This window comes from Grus americana, chromosome 26, assembly GCF_028858705.1.
Source record: "Grus americana isolate bGruAme1 chromosome 26, bGruAme1.mat, whole genome shotgun sequence".
In the NCBI taxonomy this organism is placed as follows: domain Eukaryota; kingdom Metazoa; phylum Chordata; class Aves; order Gruiformes; family Gruidae; genus Grus; species Grus americana.
In genome coordinates, this window is record NC_072877.1 from 2,546,159 (window position 1) to 2,560,003 (window position 13,845).

Genomic DNA, 13,845 nt, shown 5'->3' on the forward strand with positions numbered 1-13,845 from the left:
GCTCCCTCGTGTGAGCTGGAGAGGAATACAACATTCCGCAGACTGGCCTGGAAACCTCAGCCTCCCTCCAGCCAAACGTCAATGCTTGGAAATACATTTTAAAAAAAATTTAAAAATTAAAATTAAAAAGAGCTTTTTGACTCTAAAGGCAACTCCTAGAGTGCTATGCCACGCGGGCAGGCGGGGGGGTGGGTGGGTGGGGGTGTCAGTGCCATCTTCCGTCGGGCATGCCGTACTGCACAGCCCTGGAAATTGGGGCTGGAAAAGCGGGATTGCATCACCCAGCCCTTCAAGCCTGGCCTAAATCCTTCCCCTTGGAAAAATCCTGAACCAGCAGAGCTCCCAGCCCTTCACACCACAACCAGTGCTGGCCACGGGGAGGTTTCCACCGCTAGAGCACGCTTGCAACCCTCCGTCATTACAGAATATATTTTATTTATGGAATTTTACAAATAACTTTACAATTCACGTGACATAAGTTATGTTCTTTGTTTCAATGCGTATCTCCTAACGACACCTGAGTTATTGAAATACTGAGATGGAACTTGAGCTTCGAACCAGACACGGGAAGGGAAACACAGATGAAAGATCCCTAACAAGCTCGATTTGGGTCGCTTTCCCTCCTCATCCTCCCGCCTGCCCCATCCCTTCCCGGATGGCAGGTACCAGCCTGCCTGAGCCAGGGATGGGAGGGAGCTCTCTCCCGCTGATCCTTCGTCAGAAGGAGGGTCCCTCTCCACGAGGAGCCTTGTTTCTGCGAGGGGTTTCCCCACCACCACCCCAAATCTCTGGATTCCAGATTTCTCAAAGTCGACTAAATTAGCAAGAAACAAGGTTAAACTTGAAACGAGAAGATGACGGACTCACAATCCCCGCCGTGCACCAAGGGGCCCATACAGGCTCTGAGGAAGCCAAGTGTCAGTCCTTGCCACGTTTCCAGCTCTCGGGGACGCAGAGGACCACCCGGCCACAGTCTGCAAGTGCCTTGTGGTCCTCAGGGGACAGACAACAAGATTTCCCCCCTTCGCCTCCAACACAGAGGCTTTTCCATCTGTGCGCAGCACTGAACCACTCCTGCCAGCCACGACTTAGCCCTGGCAGCGCTATGGCTGCCCTCTGCCCCATGGAAAGCTGCCAGCAACATGGTGTTTTCCAAATACTTCCTTGAGAGAGAAGAGAGGGCGCATATGCCATTCAAAGGACTCAGTTTTTCCACATCAAGTCGGTCAGACGGGGCTGCAGCTCTCTCAAGCACGGAAAGGAAGTTTCCAATACCACTTTCCTCCCGACTACTGACAAACAGCAGCAACCCAAAGCACGGGTAACGACCACGAGGTGCTGCAGACACGGCTGGGTGCCCGAGCCAGGACAGACCACGCTGCTTTGAGGTGGCTCTGTCCCACGGAGCAGCCACAGAGGGAAGAGCGACTTAAATGACCAAGATAAAGCAAACCCCTTCTCTCCTCGAAGGCATCACCAACAGCTGCAAGCGGCCCAAGGACTGTGTGGTACCTCTGGGTTGAAGGGTGCTCCTGAGCAGCCTCCCTGCTCCTCAACATGCTGATATTTAACCTTCCGGGTGTGGGACAAAGCCAACAGCCTCCTGGGTACCAAGGGGACAAAGTCAATGCCTGGCATAGCCAAAGCCATCGAGAGCAGAGGTGCCGATCCACAAGGATACCGGCAGTGCCACATCTCAACAGGCAGAGACCTAGGGACTCAGGGACAACTGTTAGGAGCCTACGAGGAACATCATCCAGCTGGTACCTAAGGCAGATTAAGAACTGTAGTGAGGTACTGGCAGCCAGCGATCAAACCAGGGTTACGATGCTACTGGATGGTGCTGAGCCTGCCCCAGACCACGCCAAGGGCTGAGGTCCCTTGTCTCTGTTGCGACAGGCAGAAAAAAAAATACCCAGCACACCCTCCGCATTGCTTTCCAACAGGGGTGGAAGAGAAAGTGTGGGGAGCCTCAGCTCCAGCCCCCGGTGCCCAGCAGCACCGAGTCGAGGTGGCAGGATGGCCGTCACTCTGTCACACGCACCCGCAGGCAGGGAGCGAAGGAAGGCGCTCAGTGACAAGCCATCCCCAGCACGTACACCAAAGCACTTCTCAAAGCCATCTGCACCACTCCTTCATCCCCACCCAGCGCCATACCCACTAGGGTAAGCCGCCTACATCGGCTCCAGCTTATCAGCATGGCCACGAACTCACCTCTACCGGGTGCAGGGTGAGGTTTGAGGGGACACGGGGGTGTGAGGGAACCTCAAGCAACACGGGTGGGGTGGGCAACATTATCAATATGATAATAAGTCAATTCACCTAGTGAATTTGGGGAAAGCCAGCCCAGAAGCAGAGCTGTGAAGTGCCTAGAACACCCTTCTCTGGCTACTCCCTAAGGCTGGAAACACACAACCTAAAGAGGTTCACAGTCTATTTTGTTTTTTTTTTTTTTAAAAACACCCCCCACCCCCCAAACCTCAGCAACTCAGCAGCATCAGTGTTTAAGAACCAGTGTCCGTTCCCAGGTGTCGGCATGAGCTTGGTCACAGTGTAAGGACCGATCCCCCAGCTGGGGAGCCTGTGGCCGGGCCGGGGCTTGCTGTCCTGGCTCTGCCTTTGCCCCATGCTGCTCTTGTGCCCTTCTCACTAGCATCACTGCACGGCTGCCCTCATGGAAGAAAAAAGGGTTGGTTTTTCTCCCCCAAACAGCAGCAGGAACCTAAAAGGGAGGTACGGGCATCCTGCTAGCCTTCTCCCAGCCGCTGCCCCACATCCATCAGTCCGACTCACACGGGGTGCAGTTTGGTGTCCTCTGCTCCGAGCGCTGACACCCAGAATGTGCTTTTAAAAAAAAATAATCCTCGTCACCTCACTCTTCCCAGGGCATCGTCCAGCAGAACAGGAGCACAACCAGATGTGGCTCCAGAGACATGCTTCAGAAGATGGCAAGGATGATGCTCGAATCACGAGCCCTGCTCCTCGAGACTCCTCTTGCTCGGCAGCCCTCTGTGTTTGCAGAGCACAGCTCCGAGGACTGGCTGGTAGGTAACTCTCCGAGAAGGGTCTGTCCCGGTCTGTCCCCATCACACACCCCCCGCAAAGGGGTCAGGAGAGTGTCACGTCCTATCACACCACTCCGAGCATGAGGAAGGGAGCAACGCGGCTAGAGGAGCTCCTGTCTCCCAACTCCATCCTTCCCAGGAGATGCGAGGACAGAAGGGATATCACGCTGGAAAGAGATCCTCCAGGCAGTTCGGTCCTATGGCAAAGGGGATTAAGCTCCCCTCAGCCTTAAACCAAAATAAAATGAAGTCTGTGGAATAGCTTTAAAAGCGATGTCTCTTCTTCTATAGTGTGATGTCAGTGCCCGCACAGGTACCGTTGTATGCTTGCAGCAGCAAAAGGAAAGAAAAAAAAAAAGAGAAATACCCCTTCCCCCCCTCAAAAAAAAAAAAAAAAAGAAAAGAAAAGAATGGAAAAACTGGAACAGGGCTGTGCGTCAGGCTGGTCCTACCCGATCTGGATCTGGCCAGAGTACATGGTAAGCAGCACCATGATGGTGAACCCCGTCAGCAGCCCCGCGTTCTGGATGGCGAAGGTGATCAGCGTACTGCCATTCTGCTCGTCCTCCCGGCTGACCTCATTCATTTCAGGGAACTGCAGGGGACAGCGAGTGATGGCATGGCTCAGCGACAGGACCGGCTCCATCCTTCCCTACTGCTTCCCACCCCGTGCCACCATCCCAGCAAATATTCACCACCCGGGTCACCGCGCCACCAGCCCAAGAGGCAAAGCAAAGTGGAGACGAACACTGGCAGCTACCGACAACATCCGCGTTTGCCAGGGAGACAGAGCAAACATCCCCCTGTGCTCTCCGTGCCTGCCTTGTCTCCAGGCTGAAGGCAAGCCAGACCTTTTCCTGGCCAGGCAAAAAAAACCCCAAAAACCCTTGCAAGGTCCCAACTGCGCACCCGGCAGCCCCCTGAGCTCAGCATTTACCATGTCAGCCAGCGCAATGTATAGAAACATCCCTCCGGCCAGAGCGAAGATCCAGTTGGCAGAAAAGTGGCTGCCGGCCACGATGCCGAAGGCCAAGCCCACGTAGCAGCAGCAGGCAGAGATGAAGTTGAAGAAAAGCGCTTGGCGGATGGTCATCCCGGCGTTGAGCAGGATGACAAAGTCCCCTGCAGAAGAGGACAGGGAGGATGAGGAAGGGGCTGTTGCTGTGCGGGTGGCAGCAGCAGTAGCATTGGGACAGCACCTAGGTGCTTGTATTTATCGCTTGCTTTTGCAGGAGGTCAAGCGTGGGCTCCCCATGCCCGCCAGCGCCGAGCACTGACCACACCAGCTGCCTGCCTGCCAGCTCCCGTTCCTGCCTGCGCATAAATTCGGGCATTCAAACCCAAACCGCCGCCTGCCTCCCCCCTCTCAAACCAACGAGGTGTTGGGGTTTTTTTTTCTTCAGATGTCTCCATCTAAATTTAAATCTCAGACATCATATTACCTCGTTATTTTTAGAGCTGTGATTACTCAGTGTAGTTTAAAGCCTTGCCTTCCCCTCCATCATTACTCTGTTTATTCCACCTCACATTTGCCTTTCTCTCAAGAAACAACGGGTAGGACCAGGAAAGCGGCAGGGTTAGCCTTAAAGAGGGGCAGATCCGAGAGCCCTCGCAGCTCCTTTCCCCCAGGACTCACGTACCCAGCTCATGCGGGAACTCCTCGCAGAGGATGGCCACGGAGGTGCTGATCCCTTGGAAGACAGAGACAGTGAAGGAGGCCCCAATGGCCAACCCGTCGATGAAGTTGTGGAGGCCGTCACTGAGGGTGATCATCCACGCCAGCGTGCCGATGTCAGAGTACCGCACCTCCTTCAGCCAGTAACACGCGCTCTGGGAGGCCTGCAGGTCCTGCCACGGCACCCCAATGATGGGTATCAGCACCCAGCTGGTCTTGGGGGGGGTCACCACTCCCTCCATCAGCCAGGGGAACCCACCCCACCAAAATCCACGCAAAGCTTGACCCAAGCCGTTTGCTTTCCACCACCCACAGAGGTGCAACGGGCTTCAAAACTGCTCTTTTTCACCGACAGACAGGTTTTTTTTTTCCATGCGCCCACCCGCAACCCAGTGGGAGGAGGCACTAACCTGGACAGAGAGGGAGCCCACCACAACCTTCTCATCCCCGGGAGGGGTCTTGCACTCCAGCTCGCTGGTTATGTGTGGGATCATGTGGTCCAGGTCCCCGTTCTGCAGCTTCTCGGTGACACCCTCCTCCTGGTCCTTCTTGCACGGCAGAGCCTCAGGGCCATAGTGGCTGTGCCCGTGGTGATGCTGTGGGACAGGGGGGATCCACGGGTGTCAGCCACTCCTGCCATTTCTGTTTCCAACCAGAGCAGCGCTCCGAGCAGCCCCTGCTCAGCCTCACCTGGTCCTTCTGCTTCAGGAGCATCTTCAGGACCTTCTCCGTAAAGAAGAAGAGGTAGAAGCCCCCGAACACCACAGCGGATTTTGAAACGTAATAATCTTCTTGAGGGTTGAATCCAAATGCCTGCAGGCAAAAGGGGACAAGTGACAGGACTGAGGAACAGACCCCAGCAGCGTCCTTCATCTGCCTTTGCCCCTGGCACCTCTGGGACAACACTGCCACTTTCTGACCTCTCTAAGCAGCAGCTGCTTTGGGGCCAAGCTCAGAAAATGCCTTCATGCATCTTTAATCTCCCCTCTCTCCCCAAGCCGAGCCAGCTGTGCCCCAAGGCATTGGATCCACCTCCCTGCACCAGGGCAGGGATGCTAAAAGGCAGCTTAGAAAGCCTCTGCTCTCTTGGCACAAAGGCAACCTGCCTGCAGGGCTAGAAAGGGCAATAAAATAGCGCTTCTCTGCTTGAAGCAGACCAGGGATCTCCCTGGAGCGATTCCCTTCCAAAGAGGAACGAAATGCCAGCTCCGGCCACGGTCCCGAGGGGCTTCCAGCCTCCGTACCTCGCTCTTGGCTCCCCTCCGATGCCGCCTTCCCCTTCTCCAGCCAGCGAGCGCCCAGAGAAAGAGAAACAGCCCCCGAGAGAGAGAAAAGGACAGACCCGACGGTCCTCACCCTACCTCAGGAATGAGCTGGAAGAGGGCGTTGGAGTAGAGAGTTCCAATCGCCAGAGCTATGAAGTAGAGGAGCAGCCGCTTGTAAAAGGTCTTCTTCATGAAGGGCACCACGCTGGCTCCCACCAGCGAGCAGAGGGAGATGACGGTCACGCAGAGGAAACCGTAACCCCAGACTGCGGCGTGCGTGCCAAACCCACCCCGGGGGGAATCGGACGAGGGGAGGTTGTCGGAGGGAAAGGAGATCAACGTGGGGAAGGGGAAGGAGAGGAAGGAATCCACGCCGAAAGGAAAGAGAGAGGAGGGAGGGAGAGGGGGGAGAGAAGAGGACATTCATTAGTGATTGCTTGTTCATCTGGCATTGGTTCAAAAGGGGCAAACCTGGTGCTGAGTGGCTCTGGAAACAGCTCTTTGGGCAGGGTCGGAGGGACACCCTGCTGCGGAGCTCGCACCAAACCACCGGGAGAGGGACCCTCCCTTGGAGCAAGCAGCTTTTAGCACCGGGCTGGAGCTGAGTTTTGGCAGCCAGGCTGTTTCAGAGCCAGCACCCCAGCTCTGCTCCCCGAGCACCCACGGGACATGGGGCAGCCGTTCCAGGGCCACAGAGCGCTGAGGTCCCCCGAGCATCTCGTACACTCCATCCTCATCCTGCAGCCCAGAGAGATGCGGCTGGTCCCCGCAAGCCAGCTGGGACTGGGATGGTCCGACTGATGGCAAGGGTGGAGCGTACGCAAGTCATTTCAGATCCTGGCAGATCAGGAAATACAGGCGCTTGGTTTTTATGTTCAGCAAATAAAAGTCGCAGTTCTGGAGTTGAAAAGGAGTCTTGAACAAACATCCCCCCTGCCAACACGGATGAGGCGTTCGCTGCCTGAGATTAAAGCAGGCAACACCGCTGGGGCAAAACCCAGTGGCGGCAAAGGGTGCTCTGCTCGGAGCGAAGGTTGCACCTCAAATGCAGAGTTTTAAGGCTGGATGTGCAGAAGCTCGGATCCAGCTCGTCATCTACCCAAGAGCCACGAGGGCTCTGCGAAGCCGCCTGGACCGGGGGGGCCCAAGGAAGCACAGGTGTTTCAAAGGTGTCCAATCTAAGAGCGCGTGGCTCTATTTATTCAACTCCGGAACTGTGCAATTACAACACAATTAATTTGCGATGTATCTGTCGGGCCCATCAGAGCACCAGGAAACATCACGTAAGCATAAATCCTTGTGGGAACATTGGTCTTGTAAATCGGAGGGGAACAAAAGGCAATTAAAACATCTGTAAAAGCTGGCTGACTGGAGACGAAGCTGGTGCTTCTCCAGGCTGTTCTCTGTGGTTTTACACCAATGCTTCCTCCGCCTCACAGGTCTTTCCACCTGGCTCACACTGCGAGCGCTGCAGCATCTCAGCAGCCTCAGAGCCAGGCAGCTCTGCACGAAGCAGGGCTGGATACATCCTGCCAAGGGATGAACTCCCTTGTGAAGCAGACGCAGCCCGCGGGCAGGAGCAAACAGCTTCTCCCAGCACCTTCCCAAACCTCAGACCTGACCAGCAGCCTTGCAAGGACCGGGCAGGGCTGGAGGACCCAACAACCTCCCTGCACACTTGAGAGGGTTTCCTGGTGCTCGGAGGGGCGAGAAAAGCCCTGCAGAGCCCTTGAGACAAGCCCTCAGCCTCAGGTGACGGAGGGATCGGTTCGATTCGGCAGGGTGGAGGCAGAGAGGGTGCCCGGAGAGCTGCCCTCAGAGACGGGAGAGAGGCAGGGACTTTCTACCGCACCTCTGGGATGAGCTGGAAGAGCGCGTTAGAGAGCAGCGTGCCGATGGAGAGCGCGATGAAAAACGTGAGGACCCGGCTGAAAAAGGCCTTCTCGGTACACGGTACGATGAAGACTCCAAGCAGGGAGGCCACGTTAATCATTGACACACTGAGAAAACCAAAGCCCCACACTGCGGAACGAGAAGAAACGAGGGCCAGACATTACCGAGGCTCTCGGTGCGGGGAGATGGGGAGGACCCCGAGACCCCGGATCCGGGCAGGTGGAAAAGGCTGGCTCCGGGTCTATGCCCCCACGCTGGGGCCGGCCTCGCCACACCGGAGCGTCTCTCCCTTTGCTCCGGACGCTTCAACTGCGACACAAACCATCATTTTTGTTGCAGGGCAGGTGGAAACGAAGCCACCAGGTTACTTGGAAGATGCTTTCCCGAGCCAGCCCCGGCCTCGTGGCGTGGGAGAAGCTCAGGGCAGCTGATCCAAGACCTTGGGCATCATCAGGACCTGGATGCGTGGAAACTTGTTTAACAGCCGCTGGTGGCTGGAGGCCAGCGGGTCCTTGAACGTGCCAAGCCACCCCCTCCCACCCACACGGACTCACAGCAAGGTCCCCGTGATCCAGCCATCCCAGAGAGCCGTGCTGCAGGCACAGCTCTGACCTGCGGCGCGTGCGATCGGGGGCAAAACCGTGCTGTGAACCCACGGCACAAACGACACCGAGGAAAACCCGTCAGGACTCCTGGCTGCTGTAGGCAAGCTGCCTCCTCTCCTCTCTGCCAGACTCTGCCTGCGCCCCAGAGCTGGGAAGCGCTTGTACCCCCCCCCAGCTCCCCGCTTACCTTCAGCTGAGCTGGGTCTGCTCTCCTCCGTCTGCTCGTTTTCCTCATTTTCCAAGTTCTCGGAGGCGCACGCCCCCGACTCCAGCTGCTGCAGGATGGTGGGGCAAAACTCCTTGAACTCACTATGCCCCACAGCAGAGCCCTCACTCAGGTTGTGGATGGCAAAAAGCTCGACGGAGCTGAAGCACTGGGGAAGGGAAGAGACAGACACATGCCTTGAGCCTCCCACAGCTCTGCAAAGAGGCTTTGGGGGTCTGCAGAGCCCCCGCCTTACCCGGGAGAGGTTCACACGCTGCTGTGGCGGCTGGGAGACGTTGGCGTGCCCCACTCCCACGTCCAGGCGGTTCAGCAGGGCCTTGAGCTGCTTCAGGCTCAGGGTTTCGCTCTCGCCGTACCGCTGGAGGAGATCCTGCAGGAAGGAGGCTGCGGAGAGCGCCGGTCCCACGGCATCCCGGCCTGCCCAGACCCACGGGCAGGGGAGAAGGCAGAGCAGCACGAGCAGGCAGCAGCCTCGGGGGCCTGCGCCAGGGATCATGGTGTCTCAGGGACGCTGGAAGAGAAGCCACGTGCTCCCGTTAGCTTTAGGATCCCCAGTGGCTCCAACCACCGATCTTCCACCCCACAGGAGACGGCAGCTGATTTCTTCCCGAGGGACCCCTGGGCTGGCGGGGGGTGACACAGCTTTGCACAGTGCTGAGAGCACCCGAGTCCCAAGGGGGAACTCGGCATCTTTTCACAAGCGATACAAGACTGGCCGCTTCTCCTCCACCCTGAGTCGAGCCCCTGGCACCACCTCCCCCAGCACCCCGCTCACCGCAGCCGTGTACCAAGGGGTTGGGGGCTGCCAGGACACAGCGCCCAGGGTCTCTCCAGCTCCACAGCACCTCGGGATCCCTGGAGGGAGAGCAGCCAGTGGTCAGAAATCAGGCAGCAGCGTGCAGGCAGGGCTGCAGTGGGGATCCTGCTGCTGAATTCAGCTCTCCGTGGGGTGAAGAAGCCACGCATCGGCCCCTGGCCACGCTAACACCACGTTGGATCGTCCTAATGCCTCTGGGGCCGGGACACGCACCCCTCAGGGACCTCTACCCACCCACGCTGGCGCTCGGAGGACATGGGAGCCAAGGGGCCAGAGGTGGCATTTTCATTAGGTTATATTTTAACTATGATAATTACAACAAACCGGGTCCTCCCTGGCCGCAACTGTAGATGCCTTTATAGTATTTGCCTAGAATCAATCCTTGCCCTCTTGGCTCCTTTCATACAAGCCAGGAATCAATAAAAGCGGGGTGGCGGAGAGCGGGGAGAGCCGGGGTTCACCCGTCGGCACGCGTTGGGTGCAAAGGAACGGGTTCAGAGAGAGGGTGGGAGGCCAGGCACGACCCGCACGTCCACCTTGGGCAGCACCCAAGAGGCTGGAGCGGGGCCCGGGCTGCCTTCCTGGAAAAGCTTCACCGAAAGGTAGACAGTAAATTTGGGATTCACAAGGACAAGCAGAAAATAATTGGCTATCCTCCACCTCCGTACACCCAGCAGCCGTCCCGTTCCCAGCCTGGGGCTCTGCTCCCCTCCCGGGGGCTTGGGCGCACGCTGCCTGGTGGTTTCCCCTTCCCGGGGGCTCCTCGGGGGAAGCGGTTTGCAGCCCCGGGATGGTTCCTGCACCGTTGTGCACGGGGCCTCATCCAGCCCAGCTCTGCCCTGGCACGGGACCTGCTGCCCCAGCCGAGCTGTGCTGCTGCTGCTGCCGGCCTCTCCGGCACCCCGCCACACTTGTCCCGTGCTGACGGCTTGCAGATTGCGGTCTCCTCCGAAAACAAGCCCAAGACATTTTTGAAGCCAGGCCAAACAATTGTTCTGAAAATAACCTGGGGCCGGGTTTGCGAGGCACGGTGCTGCCCAGGGTGGCAAGGCCAAGCCCAGTAGGACCCCGTCCCCCTCCGAAGGTGCCTGCATTCCCGCAGGTTTTACAAGCTTACCACCACTTTGCGAGCTTTGTTCTCCAGGAGAGCACAGGCCTTGGAGGTTTTAGCCTCCTCCTGCCAGGGCTTAGCTCGGATGCTTTGGCTTAACCCCTCTCCTCCCAAAACAGGAGAGCGAGCTCATCTGGCGAGATGCTGGTGATGGTAACACCCTGCTTGGTGGGGGTACCCGAGGGACCTCTGCCTCTTCAGCATCCCCCAGCGAGAGCCGGACACCTTCCTCCGCCTCCCCCCTCCCCAAATCCACCCTTCCAGGCGGGTCCTCCCTGAGCAATGCCCCGTCGCAGCCCCAGGAGCAGCCGCTGACCCAGGTGGCCACGTGGGACATCTGGGTGGCCAGTGACTCCCACAAAGTACACAGATGCCGGCACACAACCCATGGTGGCAAAGGCCTGTCCCGGTGGCACCGCATCCCGGGATGGGGCCGTTGCCTGCCTTTCCCTCTCTGTGCCGGCCGAGCACTCCCCGTGTCCCTCACCCTGCCGGGAGCCATCCTGCCTGGTGCATGCCGATTATCACCAGCCCGTGCCAAGCCACACAGCCCTCTCCAGTGCCAAAATCGCCTCTGGGGATTCTCCCAAAACCGGGCTGAGCTGGGCGCACCCAGGGTGGTAAACCAGACCTCAACTTTTACCCAGCTGCCAAACAAAAGGCAGGAAACGGTTTGCAGGCAGAGCTGGGCAGGGGTTTGAATTACACAGGCTCCTTGCTGGTTTAGGGCAGAAACGAGGTGAAGGAGCAGCCCCTTGGGAAGGAGGGCGCAAGGTGGACCAGCCTGGGGGTCTCGGACCCCCGAACCCCATGGGGAGCCCAGGACAAGGCAGGAGGGTGCCAAACACATCCAAGATCCCCCACCCTGGGGGCAAAGGGGAGCTGCAGCAAACACCCCGGGGACACAGCCCCCTGCTGCGGTCTCTCCATCAGATCCACCAGCTGAGTGGGACCCCCCCAAAGCCCCCCCAGCCTCCTGCCCGCTACCTTCAAGGGCGTCCTCTTGCCAGCCACAGGACCTGCTCCTGGGGCCCGGGGAGCCGCGGTGCCGCGCACGGCCCAGCGCCTGACCTAATTTATCGCTCGCTGCCGCGCCGGGATGGGACAGAGGGAAGAAACCTCTGCCGCGGGGAGGGGATGCCCAGGAGGGCGTCCCACGGGATGGGAGCGATGCCCGGCAGGAATGAGAGCGCGAAGGAACTGCAGGGCCAGGCAAAGCCCCGCTTCTTTCCCATGTCCCTCGGGTTCAGTTCCCAGAGCTCATCGATCCTGATTGTAAACCACCCCCCCCGCCTTCGACCGGGAAGGTGACACCGGGAATGAGAAACGCTGGCAAAGCCGAGCGCGGCCCTGGCGACGTCAGCCCCGTGCCAGACGCTTCCCGAAATCCCGCTCAGGGACAGCTCGCTGTTGCCAACCTGGAGAGGGTCAGCGGGGACCCCCGAAACCCCAGGGCGGTTTGCAGCCAGCGGTCCCCACCTCCTTCCGGAGCAAAAGCCGCTCCACGTGTCTGGCAGCGAAGGCAGGACCTGCCTGCTGGCAGGGAGCGTTTCCATGCCCGGGGAGGCAGGTCCGTGCCCCGGAGGGACAGCAGCCTGCCACGCTCCCGCCGGGCCACCCTTCGCCCCCCCTCCCAGCCAGCTTCTGGCCCCTTAGTTTCCCCCACGCCCCTGCCTGCAGCCCCCGGTGCAGGCAGCAAAGCCAGCTGCCCAGGAGCTACCCTGGCCATCCCACACGCCCCCCCGGACCCCCAGTCCTGCCCGGGCACCCCCCGTCTGGACCCGCCAGCTGCCGCCCCCAGTCCCCGTCCCCATCCCACAGCCGCTCCCCGGCCGCTCTGCCCCCGGCCCCGGAGCCCGCACCGGCGGTGCCAGGCCCCATCCCCGGGTCCTCGGCCCCATCCCCAACGCCGTCCGCACCCTCCCCCGGCCCCAGACCCCCCCACCGCCCCCAGGCCCCGTGACCGGTTCTCGGCCCGGTCCCAGACCCCACGGCCGGTTCCCGCATCCCCGGCCCCAGCCCGGGTCCCCCACCGCCCCCCTCCCCACAGGGCCCCGTCCCCGGAGCCGGTTCCGTGCCAGTGCCCCATCCCGGCCCATCCCGGCCCTACCTCCCGCTCCCGCCGCCGCCGCCGCCCGGTCCCGGCCGCACAGAGCGCACGCTCGGCCGGCGGCACGGGGAGCGTTCCCATTGGCTGGCGTCACGGACGGCCCCGCCCCCTCGCGGTCCCGGTCCCGGCCCCGCCCCCTCCCGCTGTGCAGCGCCGAGCACCGCGGCTGCAGCGTGGCACGGCCGGGGGGGGGCCACGGGGCACCGGGCACCCCACGGGGCACCGGGCACCCCACGGACCCTCCCAGGGGCACACAGGCTGTATGGCACTGAGCAGACCCCCAGGCATCCTTGGGGGGACCCCATGGACCCCCCCAAACACCCCTTGGGGGCATGGGGCACCCCTCAGACCCCCCAAAGCATCCCCTGGGGCTATGGAGTACCCCTCAGACCCCTCCAAACACTCCTCGGAGCTATGGAGTACCCCTCAGACCCCCCTAAGCACTCTTTGGGGGCATGGAGCACCCCACACACCCCCTCCCGAGGGGATGGGGCACCCCACAGACCCCTTGCCCACCTCTTGGGGGTATATGGCACCGCACAGACCCCCCCCAGGCACCATTTGGGGGCCCAGGGCACCCCTCAGACCCCTCACGAGGGGACAGAGTACCAACCAGACCCCACGCGAGGGGACACAGCACCCCAGGGACCCCCCCGGGGCGGGGGCTGAGCCAGCCAGGGGCCATCGCGGCTCTCCCTCTCCTGTCAAGGAGCCGCCAAGGACAAGGCAGCCTTTCTCCCTGCCCGCAGCGGCGACGGCACGGTACAAAAAGCCGCTGGTGAGAGGCCAGGCAGAGCGGGGCTCCGAGCCATCACCCCCCCTTCGGCCCCAGCACCCCCCACCCTGCACCGAAACACCCGCCCCGGCTGGGCAAAAAGCTGCCAAAGTCCGCCGGGCCGGCAAATAAAAAGGGGATAAAAACCTGCTATCGGCGAGGGGTGATGGTGAATGATTAACCCAGGGGACGGGGTGATGGGCTCCGCTCCTGCCTGCCAGGCTCGCTGCCTGCGCCTCGTCCGACGGGCAGCAGCTGCTGTGTCCCCCTGCCTGTCCCCTCCATCCCGGGACCCCCCAGGAC

The 13,845-nt window shown here is 60.3% G+C and overlaps 1 protein-coding gene across 4 annotated transcripts; it reads right to left on the reverse strand.

Moving 5' to 3' along the window:
* Positions 1 to 413: 413 nt before the first annotated feature.
* SLC39A14 (solute carrier family 39 member 14) lies at positions 414 to 12,823 on the reverse strand. 4 transcript variants are annotated; one of them, XM_054804643.1, is made up of 10 exons: positions 12,768 to 12,823; positions 9,505 to 9,584; positions 8,965 to 9,240; positions 8,691 to 8,877; positions 7,858 to 8,027; positions 5,431 to 5,553; positions 5,151 to 5,336; positions 4,706 to 4,913; positions 4,003 to 4,187; positions 414 to 3,660 (listed from the first exon to the last, which is right to left on the reverse strand). In XM_054804643.1, the coding sequence occupies exons 3-10, from the start codon at positions 9,223 to 9,225 to the stop codon at positions 3,514 to 3,516; spliced, it is 1,467 nt and encodes a 488-aa protein (XP_054660618.1). In that variant the 5' UTR covers positions 9,226 to 9,240; positions 9,505 to 9,584; positions 12,768 to 12,823; the 3' UTR covers positions 414 to 3,513. The 4 variants fall into 4 exon arrangements, with proteins under 4 accessions (XP_054660618.1, XP_054660617.1, XP_054660619.1 ...); XM_054804642.1 differs by lacking the exon at positions 7,858 to 8,027 and adding an exon at positions 6,102 to 6,271 and having other exon boundaries at positions 12,768 to 12,816; XM_054804644.1 differs by lacking the exons at positions 7,858 to 8,027; positions 12,768 to 12,823 and adding exons at positions 6,102 to 6,271; positions 11,645 to 12,242.
* Positions 12,824 to 13,845: the final 1,022 nt, after the last annotated feature.